This window comes from Phaethon aethereus (genome assembly GCF_964289735.1).
Source record: "Phaethon aethereus genome assembly, chromosome: 1".
NCBI classification, from domain to species: domain Eukaryota; kingdom Metazoa; phylum Chordata; class Aves; order Phaethontiformes; family Phaethontidae; genus Phaethon; species Phaethon aethereus.
In genome coordinates this window covers 76,890,555-76,917,477 of record NC_138575.1, presented here as the reverse complement: position 1 = coordinate 76,917,477, position 26,923 = coordinate 76,890,555, and the positions used below count along the sequence as shown (strand labels likewise).

Sequence of the window (26,923 nt, the reverse complement as noted above, 5' to 3'; positions counted from 1 at the left end):
GATTTTGTCTTTGGAGGGGAAGGAACTGCTAAGAGTGGAAGATGGACTGCCTGGTGACAGCACATACAGAGAGCACGTATTCCTAGAGGAGAGAGAAGCAGCAGCAGATGGTGGCTCGCTAGAAACAGATTAAAGCAGCTGGTACGGAAACAAGATGTGGCATCAGAAACAAACTGTTCCTAGCAGAGCTCTGACTTGATTGGGAAATGAGAAAACCTGGGTTAATTTCCCTCCTCAGCGTGTGAAGGTTCAAGGCTATGTGCCCCATTTCCCCAGAGAACACTAACCTCCGCGCTATCACATAACCTGGAGAGAGGTGGTGGGAGGAGTAGGAGGCCGCGAGATGAACGCTCGCTGCGTGCGTAAAGATTCATCTCCCCTCACACCGACTGTAGAAGCGTTCCTGTGCGTGCGATGAAACGTACAAATCCTGGTGCCATGACTATTGACAGACAATGTGCTCATCATATTATATATACATTAACTCACCCTTCTCCAGCACTGAACTGTGGCAGTAGTTAACGTATCTGGTGTCTTTCAGACAGCGACTTCTTTTAGGCCGAATGGCATTCTGTGTGGCAGAGCCTAGCACTGCTGAACCCAGCATGGCTGACAAGTTACAGTCTACTGGCACCCACATCTAAAACCTGCCTTCAGCTCTGAAATTCAGCTGTAGGATAGGCATTTCAGAACCACTGTGAAATTCAAAATTTACATGCACAATAAATAAAATTACCTTAACAAAGTACATTAAGCACTGGATTCACTGAACTGCTTAAATTCATCCCTGTCTAGTCCAGAGCTGGGAACTACGACTCTCATCACTCCTGACAGCAAGACAAACAGTTTTGAATACGCCTCCCTTCTCTCTCCATAGGAAGAGTGCCAGAAAGACATTTTATTGTCCAAAGCATAATTGTTTTCTGTATGTACAAGGCACACTTCATACAAGACTAAAGAAATGAAAAATGCACAACAGATACTTGCAGTGTGTTTCATAAATGCTAATATTTAGAAGAGGTTGATTTAAAAAATCCCCAAACATTCCTGCACATGCTGAAGGCATAGCCTTTATATTTTACCATTAAAGTGCTGGATTTTTGAGGAATACTGAATTTGGCAATGCAAGGAGGCAAAGAACTAAGCCTGCAGTTCCTTATGATATGTAGCTCTGCGATACAATATCTGGTTGCTGGAAGAAAAGTGTAATCCCATTAAATAGAATTTGTAAAATTCTGTTAAAATTGTATCATTTACTGAGCACAGCAATTCTCTAGTGGAAGGCTGTTATTCACTGGAGGGCTCCAAAGGCCGGCCAGTCACCAGCTGCTAGCTCCTCTTTGCTTTCAACTGCTCAACTCTGTAATAATTTTTTACATGACTATTTCACAACTGCATGTGCTGCCACTGCTCTAACCTCAGCAAGGAACTGGGAACCATAGGACAAAATTGTTTCTACAGTGAATCAAAGGACACAACTGCCCATGGAAGCCTTTCTTGAATAAATTATAGCCTACAGGGAAGAAGATTGGAAGGCTCTTGTGAAGAACAATAACCATTTTAGAAGCAGCTTCCTGTGACTGCAGTTGGTACAAGTTGGGCAATTCTTGCGATCTCTACTTTCTGATTGAGAATAGCAACACTGGGGTTTTCACTGTCCGTGGAATTAAAGATGAAAATACAGAAAGTAGTGTCTTAATTCCTTAGACATGTCCCATGCTGGAAGAGAAACAAATCTAGTATGCTGGTGTGAAAAAATAAAACCTGCAACTTTACAAAAAGAATGCTACTTTTATTTTCAAATGCTGTAAAAAGCCTCATATAAATCTTTATAATGCTTCTATGTAACTTTCCCAGCCACAACTAATGAAACAGTCTAGGAAAAATATAGCAGTTGCCATTTCGACTCCAAGAATGATCTGCTGTAATATATCAACATTAAAAGGACAAGGTACAGTATGTTACAATGCTTGTAATTGCTCATATTATTGAAAAAGTGAGAGCACTTCCTAAGCATAAGAGTATAACTGGGCTAAACTGCAGTATTCCCTACTTTCTGTTGCAGAGGAGGAAAGTCACCTCTTTAGGAGGAGCCGGCACAACACCCTTGGTACTGCTTATGCCCATTTATCTCAGTAGTGTGGAGAGCTTCCAGCAAGCCCCTTTGCACTTAGGTGAATTCACCCCTGTCAAATGCTATTATTCCATACTGTATCCAACGGCTCAGGTGTTTTAACAATTGACCTATAAAAATAACACTTATATAACTCTCCAGCAAGGCAAGTTTAACAGTGCAAATGCAGTATCAACAATATTTGATTTCTGAATGCTGGCAATTTTTTTTTAACTCGTTTTGCACATGAAACTACCTCTGCTGATGTCCTGTACCTAAGGCCACTCACTCACGCTGACTGGAGATGGAACAAAGTGCAAAAGCTCAGCTGCGTTTCCCGATCCAAGCTTCCTCCCCAGTTTCAGGGTATTCTGATCCAGAACGCAGATTCAGGCTCACCACTTCCATTGATGCACTCAAGTTTTCCCTGCTGGAATAGGTTAACTTCCCAGCAAACCTCTGATAACAATTTGCATACACAATTCCACATTTTAACAAAAGTTAACAAAACATACTTCCAGAAAATAAATTTTCACATGGTTGCACTCATCAAGCCGTTTCAGGATCTTTGGTACTCCAAGAATAAGAAAAATAAATGGCACAGTGACAAACATTGCCAAAGGAAAACACACAACCATCCAAAGGGATAAGACAAAAATTACAAAACAAAAGATATGTTGAACTTCCATTTTTTAAACGCCAGTGTAGATTAACCTTCTGTTCTCTTTAATCCATTACAGTGTCACAGTTTCACCTTTAAAAAAAAAGTTTATCATCCTAAAAGCAGTAGTTAATATTTTGTTTAACTTGACTTGTTGATTAAAATAATGCTATGTTTTTTAAAAAAAAAAAAATCAACTACCACAATACAGGAGTTTTTGCTAAATAGGCTGCAGGTTGTTTCCCTATGGATATAACTCCTATGTGAGCACTGACACGATTAGTCATCCACAATTTTAAATGAGTATTATCTTTAGTGTTACAAATAAAAGGGTTGAGCTTTTTCCCAAGTTTGTAAACCAGTGAGTATGTACAGACATAGTTGTTTAATAGATAGCTTTAAGTGTGTATTTATCTCCCCCCCACCCCCCAACCCCACAGGAAAAAAAAAAAATCACCAGTATTACTGAGCATTTGCAGTTTCCATGAAACTTGTCTTAGCAAGTCCAAGCAAAGACTTCTTTTTATATTACGCAAATGGGGTAACTGTGGTCTTTTGAAATGTGTTGTTCACAGGAATTCCACTTCTGGTGCACATAATGCCCCATGAATGAGACTGGAAACTAAAACTAATAAAATTTCTCTTTTTAATAGCAGTGTCCTTTGAGGCTAAGTTTGCATCTTGGATATTTTTCTGCCCAAGCTCCTCTGTCTTTGTAGAATGCATTGAATGCCTTAGAAAAAGGATCTCCTTTCCTGAGAAGGCTCAGAAGCTGCTAGGGCACTAGCAGCACAAAGTCTGAAAGTGTAAAGGTGGATTTAAGCAAGGTACCATTTTTTGACAGTCTTTGGATGGCTACAGGTTGTGCTTCATTATAGTGACAAGGCGAAGAACAACATTAGAGAATTTCTGAGGGTTCTTGCCCCAACAGCAGTACAGGGGTGTTAATTAGTGTAAGGTCTGGGAAGAAAAACTGGGAGATCAATGAGCTGTTCCCACATAAGTCCAGCATTTAGACAAAAGTTTAGCTTAGCCATGTTCCCACACAACACTATAAATTGGATGGGCCCTGAGGCACTGGCTACTCCTCTTTGATGAGCTGAAGACTAAGATTTTTTTGCAGAAATGCAGTATAAGTAACAGATACTAGATGCTTGAAGGGAGACAAAATATTGGAGGAAAGACGTCATTGAAGCCCTTGAGGAACCTAGTAGCTGTTGGATCGGGTAAGACTACATGCACATCAGTAAGCCACTGATGCACAAAAATCTTGCTGGTAAATGGTCTTTTATGCAGCAGATGAACTTCTCAGTGTGTTTTTAAAGCATACAAATAATTCAGAACAGCTGATGCCATGGTGCCTAACAGCAATAAATATTGCTGTAATGGCTTTATAAATAGTCACTTCCATGTTGCTGCAAAAGCCAGTCTAATAGAGTCTTTCCTACTGTATGCCAGAACATTCACTCCGATGGGCACTGCAGAGGTTTTAGAGTGCCCTTCACTTGCGTTCAGGGGAGGAAGACAGCAGCATTGCTTGTTCAATTACTGGGGAATTGTTCATTGCTGTAAATCTCTTTTGTAACCAAAAACCAACATCAAAGATCTCTACTGTATTGTGATAGATTTGAAGTACTGCAGATAATATGCTAGTAGAGGCGGAGATATAGATAAATTTGCCAGCAAGCAGATAATGGCAAACTCTTTGAGGAGTGCAGTTCAGTCCTGAACTGCTGCTGGGCTGAGAAGCAAAGCAATACCCACCGTATGGCGGGATTTCTACTTCAGTTTCCTGGGCCTAGGATGAGGAGACCTACTTTTTCTGCCAGCTTGTCACCATGGTGCAGACTGGTGAGAATAGCATTTAGATGCTCTGCCCAATTCAGTCGTGATTGGTTGTGGTTCCTAGAAAGGGGGCTGCAGACTGAGCTGATTCTTTGTAACCCCATGGTCCACATTAGATGGTGATACTAGAAGACAACAGAGCTCACAGGAGGGCGAGTCTAGTGGGTTGCTCCATTTTGCTCTGGATTGGCAGAGGCTGCTACAGGGTATTCTGGAAAAAAAAAAGCTAGAGCAGGATCCCTTCTGCCTGGAACTTCTTAGGGAGAGAAAAAAGAAAAAGCATCAATTTGATCACTTTTCTAGAATATGTTTTGCACAGGCAGGAAAGGCTGTTTGAATTATGAGTAGCAAAAAGATCATCTTTACAACAGAGGCAGGAACGCTGTCTTGGAAACTGCTGTCTTTACAGAATTTAGTATCAGAAGAAAAATTTCCTTTCTGTTAAAACTATAATTTTTATTCTGACTCCTTTTTATTCCTGAAGTTGTCAACAGGTATCATCACCTTAAAATATAATACCCATCAGTTATCATTTAAAGCAGAAATACCACTAAACAGATCACAGCGACTGTTTCACCACCACACACAGCGGAAAAAGGAAGAAAGAGAAGAAGGGATGATCGGCTGATAAAGCCCTCCTGTGGGGAGGAGCGAGGGTAGGCAGGGTACAAGTAGTCCCCACAGGACACTGCTATTTCAAATAATCCAATATTGCCACACTCATGGGGTATTTGCAGACCGCAACTGGAACGCCCTTGAGCAACTGCTCCGAGAATTTTGCAAATGTGGGCAATAGTTTTTCATACTGCATATCTAAAACCCACCAGGTGAGCAGTATAATGGCAATGCTGCATAAAATTATGTGTTTTACTCCTGGGTGGATTAGATGTTTTACAGTACAAACATAGCCACAGAGAGGCATATTAACCGTTATACACACATAGGCAGTGCAGTTACAAAGGGATGTACGTTCCTTTTATTCCAGTACCTTTGTATAATAAAGTTAACAAAAATATTCAAATATAAAAAAAAAAAAGCCAGCTGGCACTGCCAACTAATTCCTGTAGTAGTCTTAGAAATCCTAATCCTGTAGAATTTCCTTGTGAAATTGATGCGCACCAGAGTCAATGTATTGATAACTAACGCCAAGCGGGTCTGGTGATGCAGCTACCTGAGGTTTGTATTTTTATTTCTTTTGTGGGTTTGTGTTTTGTTTCACAACTTCCCGGCTTTCATGTAGGAAGGGATCGAGCCACGCTGCGTGAGCCCTTCAAACCTCTTGTAGGTATAATTGAGGAAAACCCAGTCTTTGGATTTGTAGTCAGGTTCCGTTGTGTTTGGCACTAGAATTCAGAAACAAAAGTAAAACAAAAACAATTAAAAACAGCGCTGCTTCTGAGAAAACTTTTCACAAAGCACTGCATAAACAGCCCTGAACTCTTATTTCCCTAGTCAGCAGAAATGCCTTGAAGAAATCCTGTTTCTAATCACGTCAGTTGCCTTTCGTCAGTGGTCTGAGAAGAGTTGTAATTTCAGCATATACCTCTGAAGCAGGAAAAGGGTTTTTTTGTTTGTTGGTTGGGTTTTTTTGTTTGTTGGTTGGGTTTTTTTGTTTGTTGGTTGGGTTTTTTTGTTTGTTTTTTGTTTTTCTTTTTTTACTATGTCTACACACCGTAACAGGCTCCCATACCTTGACAGGAACCTGTAACACACCCACAGTATATACAATTACTAAAACCATAACATTTAGGATGCTCCATGCACAACAAATGCATGTATACATATCATGTTATCCTCACCGCAAACAGAAAAGATAAATCCAAGTTCTCCCAAGAGAACTACACATATCATGCACATATTATTCTCCTAGGACTTCCTCCCTGCTTAGTGTCAAGCAAGGCTTGTACAGCTTCCTTTTATTTTATGAACAGCCTGCATGGCTGCTGTGCTGCACATGGACATTCGCTGCAGTGGGCTTCTATATTTAGCTCTCTGGTTGCTGCTTTTACAGTTCTATAACAGTTTTACAGTTCTATTTTCAACTCAAGATGCCAAACACACTGATATCAAAGTTTGTATTTAGGTATCTAGATGTACAGTAACATTTTCAGTGGGTCTGAAGTGCCAATACCAATACTTGGAATTATCCAAATATGGACTTAAAACAGCTTAACTTAGGCACTGGAGATTGATTGCTTTTGCATTAAAAGGACAAACTTCCTTACCATTAAATAAAAGCCATTTCAGAAAAAAAAAGCCCAGCTTTTTGATAATCTTATGGTTGTTAACACATCTACACTTTTCTGTCATCAATTAATCATTGTTATATATCTGCCTATCTTTAAGCCATTAATAATTAATTGAAAAAAAGGAGGAGAGCTAGGAGAATTTGGCATGTCAGAGAATCAAGCCTTTTATGTATAAAGATTTCCTAGTACTTGCCAATAGAACTTAACAATTTAAAAAACTTAAATGATTTGCAGAGCTGCTCAAGTTCATAAATCACTATGTTAAATAAAAAATTTTCAGACAGGTGATTCCTACAAATAGTGAACATTTATGTTTGGCATGAAACTCAGAAGTCATTAAAGATCAAAAGCAAACCAGTGCATAACGTTTTACCAGAATTTGGTTAGACAGACTGTATGGTAGAAAACTACTGTTTTCTGTGCTCACTTGTATATGCAAACCATTTTTACTAATAGATTTAACTGTTAAAATCTGTGAGGTTTTTTTTCCCCCTCTCCGAAGTTCTAAAAAAGTAGAAGCTATGAGAGATCATAGGTTTACATTTATATTTGAAAGAAAGTCTCTAGATCAGCTCTGTATATTACCTTGATTAAGATATCAGAAAATTGAATGTAAACAACAACAAAAGCATCTGTGGAGTATTCTGGAATATCATAGATAGAAATTTGGAATTTACAACGGCAGTCTCACCTGGCTGTAAAATATCAGATTCAGGAAATTCATCAAAGTTGGAAGTATCATCAATACTTTTGATTTCTATAGGGATTGCAGCTGGTCTTTCCCTACAAATAGGAATAAATGCCAGAATAGTGAATACTAGGAAAAAATACATTAAGTTCCAGGTTTGTTTAACTCAGCTTTTTACATTTACAACATCTCTTTAATTTAAAGCACAAAGGTTCCACCGAGTCCATTAGAGATTTATAGCTGACTTGGCTGTTTGCTGACATCTTGGGGAGATTTATTGGTTTCCTATCTAGCATTAGTATCTTCTGGGCAAGCTTGGGGAAAACATAATTTTCCCATTAACTGAAACAGCATTCCACATTTATCTGCCATATAGCTATCGCTACGATCTTAGTTGTCACCAAGAACCACTGTGGTTACCTTCGTTTCGTAAACACAGCCTACCCAGCCGAGCAGGATTTTACTTGCATTTGGAGCCATCAGATGTGTTGCTTTACAATTCCAGCGCTCATCAGCCTGGACCTCATCCAAATATCTTTCAACTGTAGCTCCTACTTCTGACACTCAGTTGCCAGAATTTTTCATCCAAAATGAGTTGGCTCTGAGCTTTATTAGCTCAACAATTAGGCAGCCCTTTAAGAAGTTTTAGTATGGCTTTCCAAGTTGCTCAAGTGATCTGTCCCACGAAAGCATTCAAACTGGAACACGGCACTGTGGGAAAGTCATTAATTTCCACCTGTAAACTTATTACGGGTGTAATTATTACATTTAAAATCAAATCCACCTCTGGGTGGAATGGGGAAGCCATTTTGCCAGGTTGCCAAATCTGGCATGAACAGATATGTTACTGCTCTTGCTGCTTATTAATGTCTCCCACACTGAAAAGATAAGTTAAATGAGGCTTTCTGCACCAGAGGAAATGAGAAGTACAAGAGCTGGACAATCACACGCCCACAGTATGGATTTTTGTGTGGAAAACTGCAGTATTACTGAAAGAGCAGACTACCTCAAACCTTAAAAAGAGCTGAACAGTAGCCATCATTTAACTGAAAGTATCTGTGGGGCCATTAAAGTCTGCTCTAATGGTGCTACCATCTGCAGGCACAAGCTCAGGCTGGAACTGGTGCAGCTGCCTTGGCAGGGCTCTCTACCCAGGCTTGGCCCAGCAGAATTTGGCCACAGAGGCTGTGACTGAGGTGAGTCAGTGCCTCTGCTCAGCGCTCTGTAGACATACCAGTTCACTCAGCTGTAGTATCTGCAGCGTGCGGTAAAGACATGCCCTGTGTTTTCCTCCTACTTGCTGCCTCTCCTCTTCGTTCATCTATTTCCCCTGCATTCTTGGAATAGAGTTTGCTTTTCTCATGCTCCTATTACCAAAAAAATCAATTATAGTAATACCTGCAGAGCCCATTACTACTGGAAGAGGAGCTCTCCGCTGATATCAGAGCATAATGTCAGGAATAACAGAGCCACCCTACCACAATTTCTTTCCGTCCTGGGCTCTCTGGGGCATCTCAAGACAGTTGAACTCTGATCAGATCTATGAATTTTAGCAATGCCTGAAAACCTTCGCTTTCACCCACCTACTGCCAGTGGCTGCCTTTCAAGATAAAAGATAAATTGGAAATAATTATCCTTGACATCATAATACATTAATTTCTTGCTTTCATGGCTTTTATTCTCTCTATAAAATGTGTGTCTACATATATACCTGATATGTCCCCAGTCCACTCCTTCAAAAAATGGATGACTTTTGATTTCCTCTACTCCATTACTACCAATTCTATTTTCTGCGTCGATACAAAACCTGGAAAAAATGGGAAAAAAATAAAGGGGATGTTACAATAAATGCAGACAGAAGCAACAGCAAATAAAACTGCAGTGGTATCCTGTATCAGGAATTTGAGGAAGTTCTTTCAAATTGTTCCATCACTTGGGTTAAGGTAAAAGCAGCCCATTGCATCTAGGAGAGAAGGGAAATAGTAGAAGCAGAATATTGTCCCAAAACAAAAAGCTACAATGACAGTAACTTACACCTTTTCTAAAACTGTTGCATCCCCATCTTCAAGGTTTGTGAAAAGGTGCTGCAAGATCTAGCCTCCATTCCAAATTAATCTTCTAGGGCTTAAGTCCCTACCACTGAAAACTCCTCTGCATGTTCTCAACTATTTAAAATCCATGTTTCAAAGTCAAACTAACAGGAAGAGATACATTTAGTGAAACAGGACTATTCTCTGATGTCACATTTTGGAACTACAATGAGCCAGACACATTCAAAACATGCCATGTCCCTATTTTCCCTGTCACCCCCTCTTCCCTCCCCTGAGAGGTCCAGGTGCTGGCGGTACAAAGAACCAAAGCCTATTTCTGATATGGCCCAGCTGCATAACCTCAGCTCAGACTCCAGAAGAAATTGTCCATTTCTGAGAAGCAGCTGTGAGAAAGTCCATAGAGTCAATTAAGAAGAAAAAGGTGAAACTGGAGACAAGAGATAGGATTGTTGAGATGGGGACCCTTACCTGCTCAAGGAGGCAGGAAGAAAAACACCAAGCAGCAGAAGTATAACATTCTAAAGAAAAAAAACAGGGAGGTAGAAGCTCTCTGACAGCGACTTAGTGACAAGAGGAATTTGTTCCAGGGAGCAGCAGAGGCTGACCCTTCTCCTCTGGACTGACGCCTGCCTGGACCAATGCCTAGCTGGCTGGAAAAGACTCTGAAGTATCTCATCAAGGAGGTGGTAAGCATACCAAGGCTTAGCCTAGGAGTTCATTAAATCCTAGTTATCTTTTGTATGTGTTAGCACAGTATAATTACTTTATATTTTTACACTGTCCTTGCAGTCTCTTTGAGGATGGCAAAAGGTATCAACAGTAACACAAAGAGGGAGGTTTACAATAACAGGAAAAAAACCCACCCATGTCAAACAAAAAGCTTGGTCTTGCCAAGTGTGGAGTCACCTGACGACCTCCTAGAAATGGGGAGTACTTGGTACCACGGGGGTGTGGGCCTCCTGTTGCTCTGAAAGTCAGCTGGCCTTTGTTAAATGAAATCCTGTTTGCCTAGATGAGCAAAGCCTCTGGTTGTCCATTTAGTTATCCTGAACTCAATCTCTCCACACGATCACATCATCCAGATTTGCAAGGCACTTTTCACATCAATACACTGCAATACAAAAAAGGTCACCTTCTTGCTAGTTAGTGAAATTTTCAGCAGGTAATTTAGTAGCATAGCAAGTTAGGCTATAAACTGTTTCCAATTATAGACTGCGATGTTCTTTTACTTGTAGTTGAGTGTCACTTGGGAAAAAAAACAACTGCTTATATATCTACTGCATCCCAGCCAGTTGATTGATGCCAAGTACTAATAATAGACCTCAAACGTTGTAAAAAGAGCCAGACCAGGTCTCAGGATTTGTCAGGCTTTGTCTGGACTTGAGCTCATTTCAGTGTGCTTTTACCTGTACCCATAAGAATAAAGAAACTTCAGCTTTGTCTGCAACTTCCTTTAAGTTGAAATATATGTGGTCTAACTTGTCCACGCTGCAATGGACAAACTACCCAATGGCCAGGTGTTTGTTGTGCTGTTTTGACCTCATTTTAGTAGATTGTCTATAAATAAAGATATTTTACCCTAATTTAAATCCTGCCATTTATGCAGGAAATACTAATAAATTCAAGTAGTCACTGTATAAGTAAATTCATGAGCAAGACATGTTAAGAAATAAACTGCCTGAAATATCTAAAAGTGCCTCAAACACAGCCAAGACTGATGAGGAAGAAATCCTCAGCAGCAACACTGTACTCTTTCCAAGCAAAGAACTCAGGCTGCTGACAACACACAGGAGAGGTTAAACAGAACACTAGAGAAATAGATACTGAAAACGTAATAAAACTGTTATACACAAACTTATTAATGAGGATTAGCAATAATTAAATAATTTGAACTGTTAGTATCACTGTAACTAGATTAAGAATAACTGTTTGTTGTATTTGTTATATACTACTGGAGCATTGCTTTGCCTAATAATAAATGCTAGTTCTTGGCTCCACTGATGAAGTACATTCCCCTTTCTGCCTGTAACAAAATTGTGGAAGCTTGTAATATTTTGGGGGCAGGAAGGGGGTGGAGAATAAGAGGGAGGGGGGGAATCAAAGCCAAAACCCACATTCCCCTCAAAACCTCCCAGGACAAGAGAGCATTTCTGCCTGACCTTGACACCAAAACCCCTTACAAAAACTGCAATCCAAATTGAATGGATTAAAAACTGTCATTTTGGAAAAAGTGAGTAATCCAGAACATCCAAAGATTTCTGTTCAGTGCATTAAATGCTGGCAAGCAGTTATTTTCTAGTTCCTGCTGAGAAAAATTGTGTTAATCACTTTATTCTTCTCCCCCCCCCCCCCCATCTGCCCTGTTTCTCCTGATACTGTGGTACAAACCAAGATCATTACAGCTTATTCCTTCATGTTAAACAAATGGCAAAGGGAAAAAGACTGGGGGGGAAGGGAATCCATCAAGGATGGTGACACAGAAGAAACCAGCTTTCCCTCCAATCTAAAGCTTCCTTCATGCAGAATGGAAAGGTAACCTAACAGAAGAGGACTGTGTCTGGGTGAGTGGCCAGAAGCAGGCTTTCGTTACTGACCTTAGAATTAAGTCCTTTGCTTTCTCTGAAATGGGCACCTCTGGAGGAAATACCAACGTTTCTTTCCAGTTCATAACTTTCCTATAAGTCTCCTGTGGCGTTTCTGAGCAGAAAGGTGGATACCCTGCACAAACAAATAAAAAAAATTAACAAGCTTTTCCCAAAAGAGGAAAGTGACCTGGGCCTCTGCTTTTGCCTCTACAGCTCCCAAATCGAACGAATAGTACTAGTCAAAAGTTTTCTCTGTTGTAATGCAATATTAAACGTTATTTTGTTACTTACAAGTAACGAGACTGAACCTCAAAAACATTTAATAGTGAACAGTTATTCACTGAAACCACTTACTGAGACATCATCTCTTGCTGTCTTCTTGGAAAGGTGGGAGGACTTCAGAGTTTTCTGGAAGCTGAATTTGGGGCTTCCTTCAGGTAGGACCAAATGAAATTCTGGTACCTCCACTATGCAGGGGATCAGACTCTGAACTAATGGACCCTGTTACTTTTGAACCCTTTGAATGATTCTGAAGTTGGGGTCTTTAACATACCTATTAGCATTTCATACATAATCACTCCCAAAGACCACCAGTCGCACAGCTTGTTGTACCCAGTCTGCATAAATACTTCTGGTGCAATATAGTCTGGGGTTCCAACAGTAGAATATGCCTGGAAAAAAAGAATAAACTCTTTAAAAGATAAATAGTACATTTTTACACTTTGCAAAACCTTTTCTGTCAGGTTCACAGATAGGATCTTGTTATTTGGATGGACAAGAATGCTTAATTTGAGAATTCACAAGTCCCAAGAACATTATTCTTTTACATGAGCAAGTACAGAAAACCGGAAAAGTAAATGGAAATCATCCTCCTAAATGTGATGAAATCATAAAATATTCCCACTGCAATATCAGAAGGTCATCTTCGCTAAAGTTTCAGGTAGCTGCATTACTAAAATACCCAAGAAGTTCTGTTGTTGTTGTTTTTTAAAAAAGGGATAACCAGTGGTAGATTCCCATGTGTGACACTCGTGACACACTAGCTGTTCCATGTATTACCTTGTCTTTACTGCAAAATTAATTTCAGCTCTTATTGTGCCCAGGCTCCATCCTTTTAACCCTTTAGATGTGCAACCTAGATGATTCTGGCTAATGACTAAATCTTGAGCTATTTGGGAATTTTGCCTTACTGGTGGAAAATTTTGCAGGGGGGTGGTGGGGGATGGGGGGGGTGTGTGTCAACAAACCAAAAACCAACAGAAAACCACAAAACCAAAAAAGTCCACCAAAAGCAGTTTTGTCAGAAAAATGTTTTACTTTCATTTGTCTGACTAGAAACAAAATACTTCATTTTATTGAACAGAGCACAGACCAGTTTTGAACTGATGGAAAACCAAGAATAGGGCTCCTTTTCAAATAGCATTGATACAAGTTGTCATTTTGGCCTTTTATTCTCTCTGTTGGACTGTCTCATGAGTCATCTAGCTTCACCACACAGTTCTGCCACAACATCTTTACTGACCTGGAGATGTAGTCTTTTCAGGAATCTAACTCCAAGCACGAGTAAGGGCATGAAATACAGCTCTTATGAGACAGCATGATTGCAATGTAATCTCATTATGTCTCATGAGGAAAGAAAAAAGCACCCAAAAGCTTTTTGGGAATACTGCAGCATATCACTTTTTAAACAAGAGCATACAAAATAAAAAGTTCCACAATTTGAAGACCGAGTTTTTTGTAACTGCTATTTAGTGAAAATCATGAGCAGGGCTGAAATTCTGAGATCCCATGGCTGACAGCCTTTCCTTTGATTCAGTTAATGCCAGAGCTCCCTTTATTACTTGACCATTCTTCATTATAAACCCAGGCTGCAGCACTCCAGTGCCAATACCATCCACTGCCTTTCCATCATACTGCTGTTCAGTAGAACGACGAACAAGTTTTCCCCACAATTCTCTGAAAAAGAACCACGCAGCTATGCACCTTCTTGTGACACTGAACTGCAGGACTTAAACCCAGGCATTCACACACAGTGTCAATACCAGGTCAGTCTAAGAGACAAACGCGAGATACAGCTTTACTAAGTGGTTGCCGACACTTGAGGTTAGTTAGTCCGGATGCTCGTAAGGGAAACAAAGGCATAGAGAAGAGCAGGGTCTTGCTAGTCACAGCTCTGAAAACACACAGACAAAGCAACCCTCATTTCTGAGCTATTCCACAACTAGAATCACTAGACCATTTTCTTTTGAGTTATTTGCAATTTTGGGAGCTTGAAGAGAGCGACATCTGTAACTGATGAAGGCCCTTCTGTTTTTTAAAAAACAGCATTAATGCTGAGTTTTTATTTAATATTTTCTGTCAATAGTTTAAAAGAAAAAAAATTATACATAATTTTATTAACTCACCAGCTGTCGCCTGTTCTTCTTCCATGTTTCTGCTTTTCTCTTTGAGTTCATATTCTGAAATGCTAATTTACAAAATAGTTATTAGATAATAAATGCATTTGTGAGACTCAAAAGAAAAGATCGATAACATTCTGGTTTGTATCTTTAGAACGCTTTAGTCTAGAAACAAATACTTGACTGTAACTGGAGATAGGAAAATGATAATGAACAACTACTGTCCAATTTGCAGCTGAAACTCATGTAAGTAGGACACACAATCAGCAATTCTAAATCAGAACTTGCTAAAAGTTTTACAGATTGATCTGAGATTAGCTGCACTTATTGTTGCAGCTGGCAATGTATATTCAGATACGGGCACTGGTTTTTCAAGCAAAAAGTGAAGAATCCAAGAAGAACTGCAGAGGAATTTTACATTTATAGAACAAAACATTAATGTGGTTGTGTCACCAAGGCAGGTTGATGAACAATTATACTCTTAGGAAAAGCTTAATGAGATTGTCACTGACTTCAGTAAGTCCGCACATGAAACCCATGTCGCTTCTGAAAGAGCGTTTCAGTAACTTCACTGTTATGAAAAATACATTAATATATAGATATATTACATTATCTGTATACAAATATGCAAAAATACATTAACACTGCAGAAGTCATAACTTCTTTCCTGTGAAATGCTTCCATGTGCCAAGGAACATGCATTTCCAAGTTCTCCACTTAAATGCAGTCAGCCTGACCAATCTTGCTTATACCAGCAGAAATAAATTATGAAGTGGCATAGCTGCAGCTCAAAACTATAAGTGTTTAACTAGGACACCTTATACTTACAGAAGTCACTTGGTGGGTTGTGTGTAAGGTTCCTGTAGAACTCTGTTCTGTGAGCTTTCTTTAAACCTGTGCATAGCCCAAAATCAGACAGTTTTACATGACCCTAAAAAAAAGTCAGGGAAAATGAAAACTTAATTTAGAAAGGTAGTGCTTGAAAAAGAAAGTTTTAAACAACTGCACGTGCCTTCTCAGGCCATGACGGACTTGCACAGGACTACCTAATCCAGGCCAAGTAGGCAAATAACAACTGAAACTCAGTGTACTGCAAGAGTGTGTTTTCTCTCAAGCAGGTTATTGCCCCCCTGGGAATGGTTACATGCACAATTCTGCAACAGCTGAGAGCAGCTAGTTTGTCTGTTTTTGTTTTGAACTGGATACCACTAAGACTGAGAAAGCCTCAAGGACAAAATTCCTTTGTTTTGATGCTAACCTGGCTTTAATCAGGTTTCCAGACATCAGTGCTAGGCAGTCTACAGACTTGTGTATGATGCTTACTGGGTCCACTTCATGGCTCGCTATAGTCAAACTGAGATTGTTTTTGCTGGTGAGCAGGTAATAAAACAAATGAGATACCTGTAGGAATTGACCTGATTATTTAGCATTGTCTGAATGTTTCATGCTTTTATTCATCTTGAAGTAACTAAGTGTATCAGTTTTGAATGTGTATGTATATGAGCATCTGGACACCTTAAGTGGGTCACTTAAAAGGCTTGCCTTAAAAGGGTTACAAAGCTTGCCAACAAAAAACAAGGGCAGTTTTGCTTTGTTTAAGTACATTGGTGTTCTGCAAGGAAAAGATAGTAACCATTTTCTGCCTTTACTCCAGCTAGTTTTAATCACTGATATGGCACCACTGGTTCCCACTGATTAGCAGCACTATAAATGGCATTATCTGCAGACTGAGGCGTTTAAAGCACAGGCAGTTTACATGCACATTACATGCCTTGGCATCCAGCAGAAGGTTATCTGGTTTAATATCCCTGTGGATGAATCCCAGCTGGTGAATAGCATCTATGGCCAACACAGTTTCAGAAATGTAAAACTGTGTCTCCTCTTCTGATAAGGTGTCTTTCTTCATTAGTAAGGTCATCATGTCACCTAATCAAAGAGAAGAAAATACAACTTAGAAATCAGAACATTATAATCACAAGACTAATTCTATGTGAAACCCCTGCAGAATCCAAATTTAACCTTGTAACTGGCTTTATAGCTACTAATTATAAAACTATTACTGCAAAGACCTACAAACCCAACATACTTTTTTAGTAAACTGGTTGTAAAACTGTTGAAAATCCTAAATAGGAATTTTAATTGCATAGCCCAAGAAGATATAGTGAATTTTAACACATAATACATGTATTGCACAAATAAACTGTTTAAACAAGAGGGGTTTTTTTGTATCTATTGTTCGTAGTTTCAGCAGTAAAAAGCAGAACATTGGATTAGAATAATTATTTAATCCAAGTCTATTTTAACACTCCTTCATAACTTTTCTCCTTCTCCTAAAAATAAGAATGGTTACATTACTGGGACTTCATTTAAAACACTGTTAAAATTTTTATTATCACAAATTACACAGCATGCTTATTTCTAACATTTTATGAGGCTGACAACAAAAAGCTAAGGAAGAAGTACTTGTATCATCTAACACCACAACATACAGCTTACCTCCAGGTAAGAACTCCATGATCAGGTAAAGATTTCTTTTATCCTGAAAACTGTAAAACATTTTCACTACCCAGGCTCCATCCGCTTCAACCAAAATATCTCTTTCTGCTCGGATATGGGCCACCTAAATTTTTTAAAAAATTATTCTTAGTAAAGGACAATTTAAATACTTCACCAAGGAACACCATATTATATTCCTAGTCCCACAATATGTTTTCATGCTCTTGTCACACTCATATTCTTCATAAGTTTCTTCCTAGAGCCTACAAAGTCCTCACAAAATACCCACCAGAACCCACAGAAGTCAACTCGGTGTTGAAAATAACTGTCACACAACTTTGCTGAAGCAATCTTTAGAAACACAAAGCATAGCTTGTTAAGCTGTTTTTGTTTGCTGGAAAGAATTGACAAAGCTAGTGGAAAAGAGCAATTCCCTTTTTTACTATACCCTAAAATGAAATAGGAACATTCAAAAAAGTTACAGAGCTGACCATCACAGAGCTTTATATGGTAGCATCGCTACTGCAAGGTGCAAATACTGACAAAATTATTGGAAAAGGCCAGAACTGGTCTTAAAGAATGCAAGAAGCAAGAGGTAAAATGGTAGATGCATTATGATTGCTGTCAGAAGTTACCAGATTTCTCATATATGCATACAACGAAATAAAGAGCTAATAGCTACTTCTATACAGATATCTCACAGTTTAAACTCGGCAAGATAAGCCTGGGGAACCTTCTCTGGCCAGAGTGGCAATGTGTCCCAACTAATTACTTCCTGCAAAACCCAATTCCTTCATTGCTGTGAAGAGAGAAATGCCCGACTTACAGTGAACTACTGCCTCGTTCCCAAACCCACATTGTACACACTGCTGATGGTGCGTGAACCCCTTCCACGTTGGTACACGAAGGCTGCTCCTACGCAAGTACCTGGCAAACCTTACTGGAGCTGCATGGCAAGTGCCTCAGCCAAGTGGGAAAAGGGCTGGGATGTGCTTCAGCCCTTACAGGTGACAGCAGGTAGCAGTGACCTCAGTGACCAGTATTAAAGCAGTGTAAAAATGGTAAGGGTCTTGGGCTATTTAAGGCAGGGGGGAAAGGGAAGAGAAGATGGAGCCATTCCTCCAAGTGATGTGCGTGACACTTGCCCAGCACTGATATGGCCACCACTGCTGCTGATGTTGGTCCTGGGCAAGTGAGTTTGGGAATGCCTGACCTTGTTCAGGATATTCCAGTCCCAGCTGAGGCTTTGAAAAATACATGCTGCCTCTTTTTGCCTCCTCTCACTCCTCTCTCTCTCCTCATGGGTACACTGGAAACTAAGAGTAATGGAGATTGGAGGAGGGGGGTGTGTTTCACTAGAACGTACCCTCAGCCTGAAGGAAAATGGAAGTCATATGCATGGAAAAATGTTTCTTGACAGCTGTAAGATTTTCATTATTCATACACCGGAAAGCAACTTCTGGAGAGAAGATATGTACCACTATTCCAACCTCAAGGGCTATTTCTAATAAGCAGCAGTGTCTTCTCCATCTCCTCCCCAATTCTACTGGCCAGGAGCATCTCTACATGTATGTGTTCTTTTCAGAGGGTTTCACAGGGCAATGGGTTCTCTCTCTGTAGTAGGCACTCCAACTTTGATTTATCTATCTCTATCTATTCTTGTTAGAAAATATTTCTTTCCACCCTCACTCCACTATATATGTAGCCATAAAATATAGTATTAAAACCTTATTTGAAAAACAGCCAGGATACCTCCCAGTGCTATCAGAGTTGGAAAAAAAAATAATCTTAGTCTTCTTGTATTTGTGATCTGTGTTGCTTTCCATTGAACAAATCAGGCAATGAAAATTACAGCAGATGGACATTCTCCAGGGAAGGTGCCTGTCCCAAACTAAACGGAGAGCGTGAGCTCAGCCTCCTTGCCACCTCAGGTTATGAAATGGGGGCAGGGTTTCAACCAGAGGGCCACACACATCCTGGCTGCTGTACAGAACATGCTGCTGCTCTGGTTCCCTATATTTAGGGCATGGGCTTGAGGAGACAAAAAGTCTGCACCAGGAGAATAAAATGAAGTACAAGTACCACTGCAGGGAAATGTAATACAAGAGCAAATGATAGGTAAGGTCTGGACTGGTAAGGAAGAGTCCTCTTTTTATCCGCCCTTTTGCTTGAGACATCCACACTTGATTGCTTTGCGGTGCTAAAGGACTTCTTGTGTCCTACCAGGAGTTTGCAGTGAATTGTTAACTAAAAAGTAAAAGCAAAAACCAAACCAAACTAACAAAAGTAGAGTAAAACAAACCAAGACCCTACTAAAAAGCTAAACAAAGCCAATGAATGATGTGACATCTGTCACTACCTAACCATCAAAAGAAAACATCAAATACTCTCAGTTTTTACTTTAGCACAGTATTCCTTTTCAAGAAGCATTTTCCTTGAAAAGCAGTTTTGCAGATTAAGTACTATAAGGTCTACATTGATAAAGGAAGGGAGAAAGAAAAAAAAAAATCTTTGTCACTATTCCAAATTGGTTGTAAATAAAACATTTTTTAAAATGCTGTTACATGAATTTATTTCCTAACTTCTATTTTTCTTTTGTACTGTGGTAGCAAGTCCATAAATGCTTTGGACTACTATACCATTATTTGGGCTTTCAAAGCGGAAAATATGACAAAATAGTATCTGCCACAAAGAACTTCAGCAATTTTCTAGACAGCATAAGTTTGAAATCTAGGGGACTTATACAACACAAACCTGCTCTTTCTCCAGCATATCTGCTTTTCTTAGTATCTTCATTGCATAAATATGACCTGTATCCTTCTTCTGAACAAGGCGTACCTATAATGAGAAATATAACCTGATCAGTCTTCTCTGCATCAGAAACTAGACCCCAGGGTGGCATCTACTGGAAGGCTCAAAGTTGCTGGGCATGGAAGAGTCCTTTTGTTAAACATTTAAAAACACATGGGAAAAAAAATATATACAACACTAACAGTACTGATGAACAGATAGTTTGAAGTAGTTACTGTTTTAGGAAAAGTTAGCAGGCACAGTAAATTTTCGGTAGTTGTAAGATTGTGTATATTAAAATTCAGGAGCTGGTACAACTGTGATGTGATACAGGGCAGGGAGGATGTTTACGGAGAGGAGCTGTGCAACTGCAAATCCACCATTTCAGTGGATCACATGGGCAACACCAGCTTGGGCCAATATAGGAAGCTGTGGGAAACTAAAGGCCTTTCCAGGGGCCTTGACAAATCGATGCACGTAATTCATTACTGAACTTCTCACACTTACTCAATTAGCTATTCTCACAATTACTCAAATACCTATTCTTCTGCAATAAAACTCCCCAACAGGAACTTTTTATTCTGTAATTGAAATGAAGCATTTTAACATTCAATCCAATTTTAATACCCTGTTCAAGCAAGAATGCCACAAACCTCCCCAAATGCTCCTCTTCCTATAACTTTCAAAGATTCAAAGTCATCCAAGCCAAGTCTAGTCCTCTTCAGTCGCAGAAACTCTGTCTCTTTGCGAGCATGTTGTGACCTGCGCAGTTTTTTCTAAGGAGACACATACACAGAAATTTGTGAGTCATTTGACAGTAGAAAATCAAGATATACGATCTCTCTTCCTGTCAAGTATCCTCACCCATTAGGATTACAGAAAAAATGTAAAAGGAGAAGTCTTTCTGGATTTCCCAAAGTATGATCCACAAGCACAATCTTGTATATAGAGGCCTCAGGCCCAATTTCACCTTTTTTTTTTGTTGGTGGGGTGGGTTTTATTACATAGCTATAAAGAAACAGTAATAAAAAATCATGAAGAAAAAAATCATACTGGTTCAAAGAGAGTATATCAGTTCAAAGGCCAAAGTCACTAGCTGAGGCAAGGACTCTTGGTTTTGGACAGTGTGAAGGATCAATAAAAGCTGAAACTTGCACCCCACTGAAAAGAGCAATGACAGGCAGGAAGGAGCCCAACAGGCAGCACAGATCCAACTTACACTATCTATAGCAAAATCCATTTCGTCTATGGCAGACAAACACTTGTATATGAAAGAAAAATCTGTCCAAATCCTGTCATATATTTTGTTCTATAGAGTGTCTGTGGGATTCACCCTGAGCGAAGACAAATGCCAACCTACGCTCCCAAAGATGCCAAGATGATCTCAGAGACTGCATCCATCAGGCACCTGCCAGATTTTGTACTAGGATGACAGCATCATTTAAAGCCACAAGATGGCATTACGCACCCACACTCGCTTTTCCCTCTTCCCAGAAGTTACACAGCCACACAAACTCAGAAATGACTGAGGCACCATTCCTTCTTATTTCCCTTGCTATCCTGAAGGCAGTACACATGGCCATGGTGTGATGGACCTCAGAAAAGCAACTTATTGACCAAAGTTCTGAGAGTTGCCAACCGGACAGAGATCCCTCCTCATCTGTATGTGAATGGAGCAAGGGTGTGCCCCGTTTATTGTTTAAATGAAGAAAAAAAAAAAGCTTTCAGCATTTTGCTTTCTACCCACTTCTTCCAAGTGCATCTCACCTTTTTTTTTTTTGCCAAATACAACAGCAAACAATTTTAATCTTTGAAAAGCATGGGATATACTTGCTGCAGCCATATATCTCATAAATCTCATAAGGACTAAGGGTGGCATGAAAAGCCTTAGCTATTGCAAGTACCATTCAAGCATATTCACAGCTTCCCTAATGAACAAATTATTTAGAGAGGCAACACTCATTTACAAAATAAAACTTAATGTCATGCCAGCTAATGTTTCTGTGAGTTCCTCAAATGCCCATCTGAAGTACTGTGACAAAAGCAAAGCAGTCTCTTCAAAGATTACTTTGGTATTTACCTCCTCATCTGCAAGGCCTTCCTCTTCCATAGCCACTTCTAGCTTCTTCTGCCTGTGAAGGGGAGAAACAGGAGATTGCTTTTTTAATTATTTATTAAAAACAAACATAAGACTGCAGCAATACTTCACGTATTCCAGACACCAAAGAATTTGCCTCAAATGGAAATGTGAAGACTTACTGGCCACTCCATCCATTTACTCATTTGTGACCAAAGCTGTTGAAAATGTGTAAGCAAATTTAAGCACATACTTATGTATTTGCAGAACTAGGCATTAAAGGTCCAAACATATAATCACTCTAAAGACTTCTATTTCTTCATATAATCTTGTTGAAGTAAGGCTGTTTTTATCAATTTGGATTACAAATCAGCATAAACATGGTGGGTTGTTTTTTTTTTTTTTTTGTCACCATTTCTATCTCAGCTCTACCTCTAACACCTCAGCCAGCTCCAGCTTTCGGGTCCCAGCCTTGCTGACCTCTGCCTGGTCACACGTCTGGTCCTGCTCCCCTTACTCTTACACCACCTAAGTCTACACCCCCCTGGGTTCATCATCATCATCTCCTCCCAGTGTCCTGCTCAGGCCAGGGCTCACCGGTCCCAGGTGCCATGCCAGGCTGGGAGGGTCTGAGCAGGGAGCGAAGCCTGGGAGTACCCCACAGATGGCAGGGCTCAGCATGTGGCAACATGCCTACTGGATCCCTCTTTTTCCACCCACGGGATGCTTCTTTACTACTGTCAGGGTGCAGCTTTCAGAAAGCTGGCTACCCACTACCAGCGGCCAAGAGTTTGGAGGCTGGGTGCCAGGCTGCTGGTGTCTTTCTGCACTTTGGGAAGTACAGCAGGATCCCTTAAATTAAAGGCCATTGGTAGACAGTCTATTCTTCTAACTAGAAGCAACACAATTAAATGGGATAATGACTAAATATGATGAAGAGAGAAACCCTGCTGCTCAGCTGAAAACCCCTCAATTAAAAACATATTACCAGGGGAATGATAATTTCACATGCTGATGACAATTTGAAACACGACATTCATTATAATCAAATGCTTGGTGCTTTGACACTTAATTCAAGTAGCACTTCACCACATCAGAGAGAGAATTGGGCACCAATGAGAGAAGTTAAAGAGGAGATGACCAATACATACTCCCACACAAGGAATACCAGTCAACACCACCCAAGAAGAATTGAGAGATGGGTATTACATTATCCCCAAAATTCTTCCTGCCCACCCAAGAGCCTCTCAAATCCCACATTACCAACCCTGTGATCTTTACCGCACCTTATTTCCACCCCAGGCCACCCCCAGCTCTCTGCCTCCTTTCCTTACTCCATCACCCTGTCAAACACCTCTGCTTCCCTACCTCCTATACACTCCCTTCTGCAGAGTTTATGAGTCCTGGCACAACCTCCATGCTGCAGGGCATGAATAGACAGCACGAGCCACTGCCTTACACAAAACCAAGTTACCACCCATGAGCAGCTCTGCAGCATCTACCTCTGTATCCCTGTGGCACGTGTGGAAGAATCACCAACCCCACGCACAGAAGTAGATGCCTCTCATGTGCTGCAAAATAAGACCCTGCACGGATTGGTTTCTGCAAAGTAATAATAATCTGATGAGGAGGTAAATTGTATGAGAACATCAAAAGTGGAGGTCGTCAGTCACTCAATGACTTCTTGGTGCAGTAGCAGGGGATGGTCACAGGTCTACCAGCACAGCCAGCAGCTAAAAGGTAGCCTGGGCCCTTCGGGGATTAGCTCCTTGCTACCAAGTACAGAAGAACTTCTGAGAACTGCTCCGTGCATGGGGATCAAAGTGCCCTTAAACAAACACTGCCAAAAGCCAACCAAGAAAAGCTGAAGAGGGGTGAGAGGAAATAGAGCCAGTACCTGGTTTCTCTCTCTTCGTGCTGTATGATGAGGTTGCTGTAGAAGTTCTCCAGCGTAAGTTTGGCCACCGTCACTCTCTCCCGGGTGTGGTTACTCATGGGAAAGGATGTTGTAGTCCCTGCAGTCATCGCCATGGTAACATGTACTGAAACAGAGCATGTCAAATCATTACTCACTTGAAAAAAAGAAAATTAAAAAAAATATTCTTCCCCACTCTCCATCTCCAAATTCTTAGACGCTATAGAATTCAGAGGAAAGGCACTGTTCTTTACATAGAAGGAACTCCATTAAAAAAACATTATGAAATTATCCCAAGATAGCAGGAGGACTTACTACCCACTCTCTGAAAAAATAACAACATGTTGGCAAAACAAAGGGTGAATCATAGCAAAGAATTATGTAGGCTACGGGCAGCTCACCCAGCAGCACTTGTCCACAAATGAGGAAAACGTACCTCCGGCGGACTTGAGCCCAGCCTGGGGGCAGGAAGAGTGCGGAAAGGGAAAGGGGGAAGCGAGAGGAGGATCAGACAGCTCCCACAGCTGGACATGTCATAACTCTATGACAATTTCAGACTCCAGAAATTCTAGGTGCTACCAAAAGGACAGGATAAAATGAAAAAGTAAATGGACAAAAACCCTAATCCCATCCAGAGGAGAAGCTATTTCAAGGATAGAAAATAGCCATCAAATACCTTTGAATTTTAAGGCCACTCAAAGTTACATGTGTTGAGAGGATTTCTAGAAATATTAAAGTTAAATAATGTAATTGCTCTATTTTAAATGGAAAACTTCTGTTGCTGTTTTTTGTTTCATTGGGTTTTTTAAGCAACAATCAGCCACCAAGAATAGAAAACCCCTCCCCACCACAAAGCCATTAGGCAACCAGTCTTTCCGTTTGTTTTCTTTCCAACCACCTCTGTGCCATGCCACCAGTGAAATGAGCATTTTGTGGGGCGGCTGTTCATTACAGAGCTCCCTGTGTTTGGATTCTCAAATCTGGGGGGGAATCTTCTTATGCAGCTGCAAATACGTTACCACGAAGGTGAAGTACTTATAGGTCAGTGCACGTGGTCACTGAGCACTTGAAAACCGGCAAGTGGAAAGAAGAAAGGCTGCTCATTTTGATAGCTTTCATCTTGAATCCAAAGGACTTGGATGTACTAGAACAACGCTTTTAATGCTGGGAAAAGACAGCTTAGGGCAGTCCTGAGTCCCTGGCAGCTGGTCTAGGGAAGCCAGGGGAGATTAAAAAAAAAAAAAAAAAAAAAGGCGCAGCCCAGCTTGTCCTAGGACTCCTGCCCTACCTGGGAGTGGGTTGAGGTGCTTCAGGAGGGCCTCACAGAAGGAAGCCATGAACAGCAGCATCTCAGCCCCACGCTCATTTGTTCAGGTTGTTTCGGAAAATTACACAGAAGTACATACACTTCCTTTTGATTATTTACGTAACCCTTCTATTTCACCAGGGGATTTTGAGGAAGACAAATCCCAAATTAGGTTTATGATCTTCAAGCAGATCCTAATACCTTTTAAGGTGAACCGATTAAAAGTTTCATACAGAAAAAAACTTGTATGTCCACATCAGGACAGGAAGATTGCTTAACTCTGCTCTGGGTTTTTTGTTTTGGATTTGCCTGCTAGCCTCTGTGTGGACAGCATTTTATCTTGGGGATTTTTAATTGGATTTGGTGCGACAATAAGATATTTGTTGCCAGAAATGCAGCTGCTCTGTCACAAATAAAGGCGTTTTATAGCATTATGTAGATATTATTTTAGCTGTGTATTTTTGAGTGTGCAAGATGCCAGAGTTCTGAGTATAAAAATGTATCTGTCTACACATATACAAAGAGGTTTTAATAGCACTACAGCTGCTTTAAGATGATGTCAGTATTTCTATTTTTTAATCAATCTTTTATCACCTTCCATTTTCTACTAAAGAAAGATAAAAGCTGTCAACTCTTAATAGTCTTTACTAAAAATTAAGGGGTTGTATTCTTCACACAAAGACGTACCCAATATGGGACATTTCTCCAAAAGCTGGGAGAACTCAGCACTGCTCTCTTTTCAGTCTGTTGGACATTTACACTCTCTTTCTCCCTTGATAGGTGAGAAAAGATAAATAAAACAGGTATCTGAGAGCAAAACCTACAGCATTTTGACACACCCAAATCAAACAGAGCAACTACTGACCACACGCTGGCATCTGTGATTAAGTTATTTCAAGAAATGACGTAACAGAGTAAAAACCTGCCTTCTGATCATTATGGAGTGTTGGGATAGCGTAGCATTAACCCAGGCTTGAAATGGATTAACCTTTACTTAAGGTATAATGAGCACACCCTATCACTGGCAAGCAACAGGATATTTATCCTTTGCACGTCTTTTATTCCTAGCAGGATAAAATAACACTGCAATTTTATTCCTGCTAATTTGTTTTCCCCATGCTCCTATACTTACAAACGCAGACATTACCAAATAGCAAATCTAAGTCACTTGATTTTATTAAGCCTGTAAAAAGGAGATAACAATTCTGGCACTAGCACACCACACTATAAATAGCAGGGATGACCCTTACTGGGGTTCTACAGTAGGAAAATACAGACAAGAATGCAACCTGTAAACTAGCGAGCTCAGAGAAAGCTATCTGCCAGAGAAGAAACTTGTACTGACTTCACCATCATACCATGGTGTAAGACCAAAGTAGGAGGGATACAGCACCAGAAACGTTTGCTTCCAGCATCCTACGTATCCTGCACACACCCCACCAGCCCTGTCTCCAGACCACACTATACCACAGCACAACATTTCCTTGAGACACAATGTACTTTACATTTGCACAGTTTGCAATGGGTGTCCCCAGGTGTCCTCAGTTAGCTCCGTCACCGGGGGTGAGGGGGGAACAAAAACCAAAACCATACAAACTTTGTAAAACCAAGAAGTGCCCTAAGCTCTCCAGGTTCCCCAGAGTAAGCGGAGAGGTGCACAGACCTGGCAGGAGACACAAGGTACCCTGCAAAATCCTACAGCAACTCACAGCCGAGAAAACCTCTTCATCCTTTTTCCTCCCATCTCT

The 26,923-nt window shown here is 40.3% G+C and overlaps 1 protein-coding gene across 1 annotated transcript; it reads right to left on the bottom strand.

Moving 5' to 3' along the window:
- Positions 1-5,182: 5,182 nt before the first annotated feature.
- Positions 5,183-24,443, bottom strand: STK38L (serine/threonine kinase 38 like). Its single transcript, XM_082014026.1, has 13 exons — positions 23,852-24,443; positions 21,958-22,009; positions 20,531-20,653; positions 19,842-19,925; positions 17,088-17,211; positions 16,363-16,517; positions 15,420-15,522; positions 14,598-14,659; positions 12,746-12,863; positions 12,202-12,325; positions 9,268-9,363; positions 7,560-7,651; positions 5,183-5,962 (listed from the first exon to the last, which is right to left on the bottom strand). The coding sequence occupies exons 1-13, from the start codon at positions 23,983-23,985 to the stop codon at positions 5,835-5,837; spliced, it is 1,395 nt and encodes a 464-aa protein (XP_081870152.1). The 5' UTR covers positions 23,986-24,443; the 3' UTR covers positions 5,183-5,834.
- Between the last annotated feature and the right edge of the window lie 2,480 nt (positions 24,444-26,923).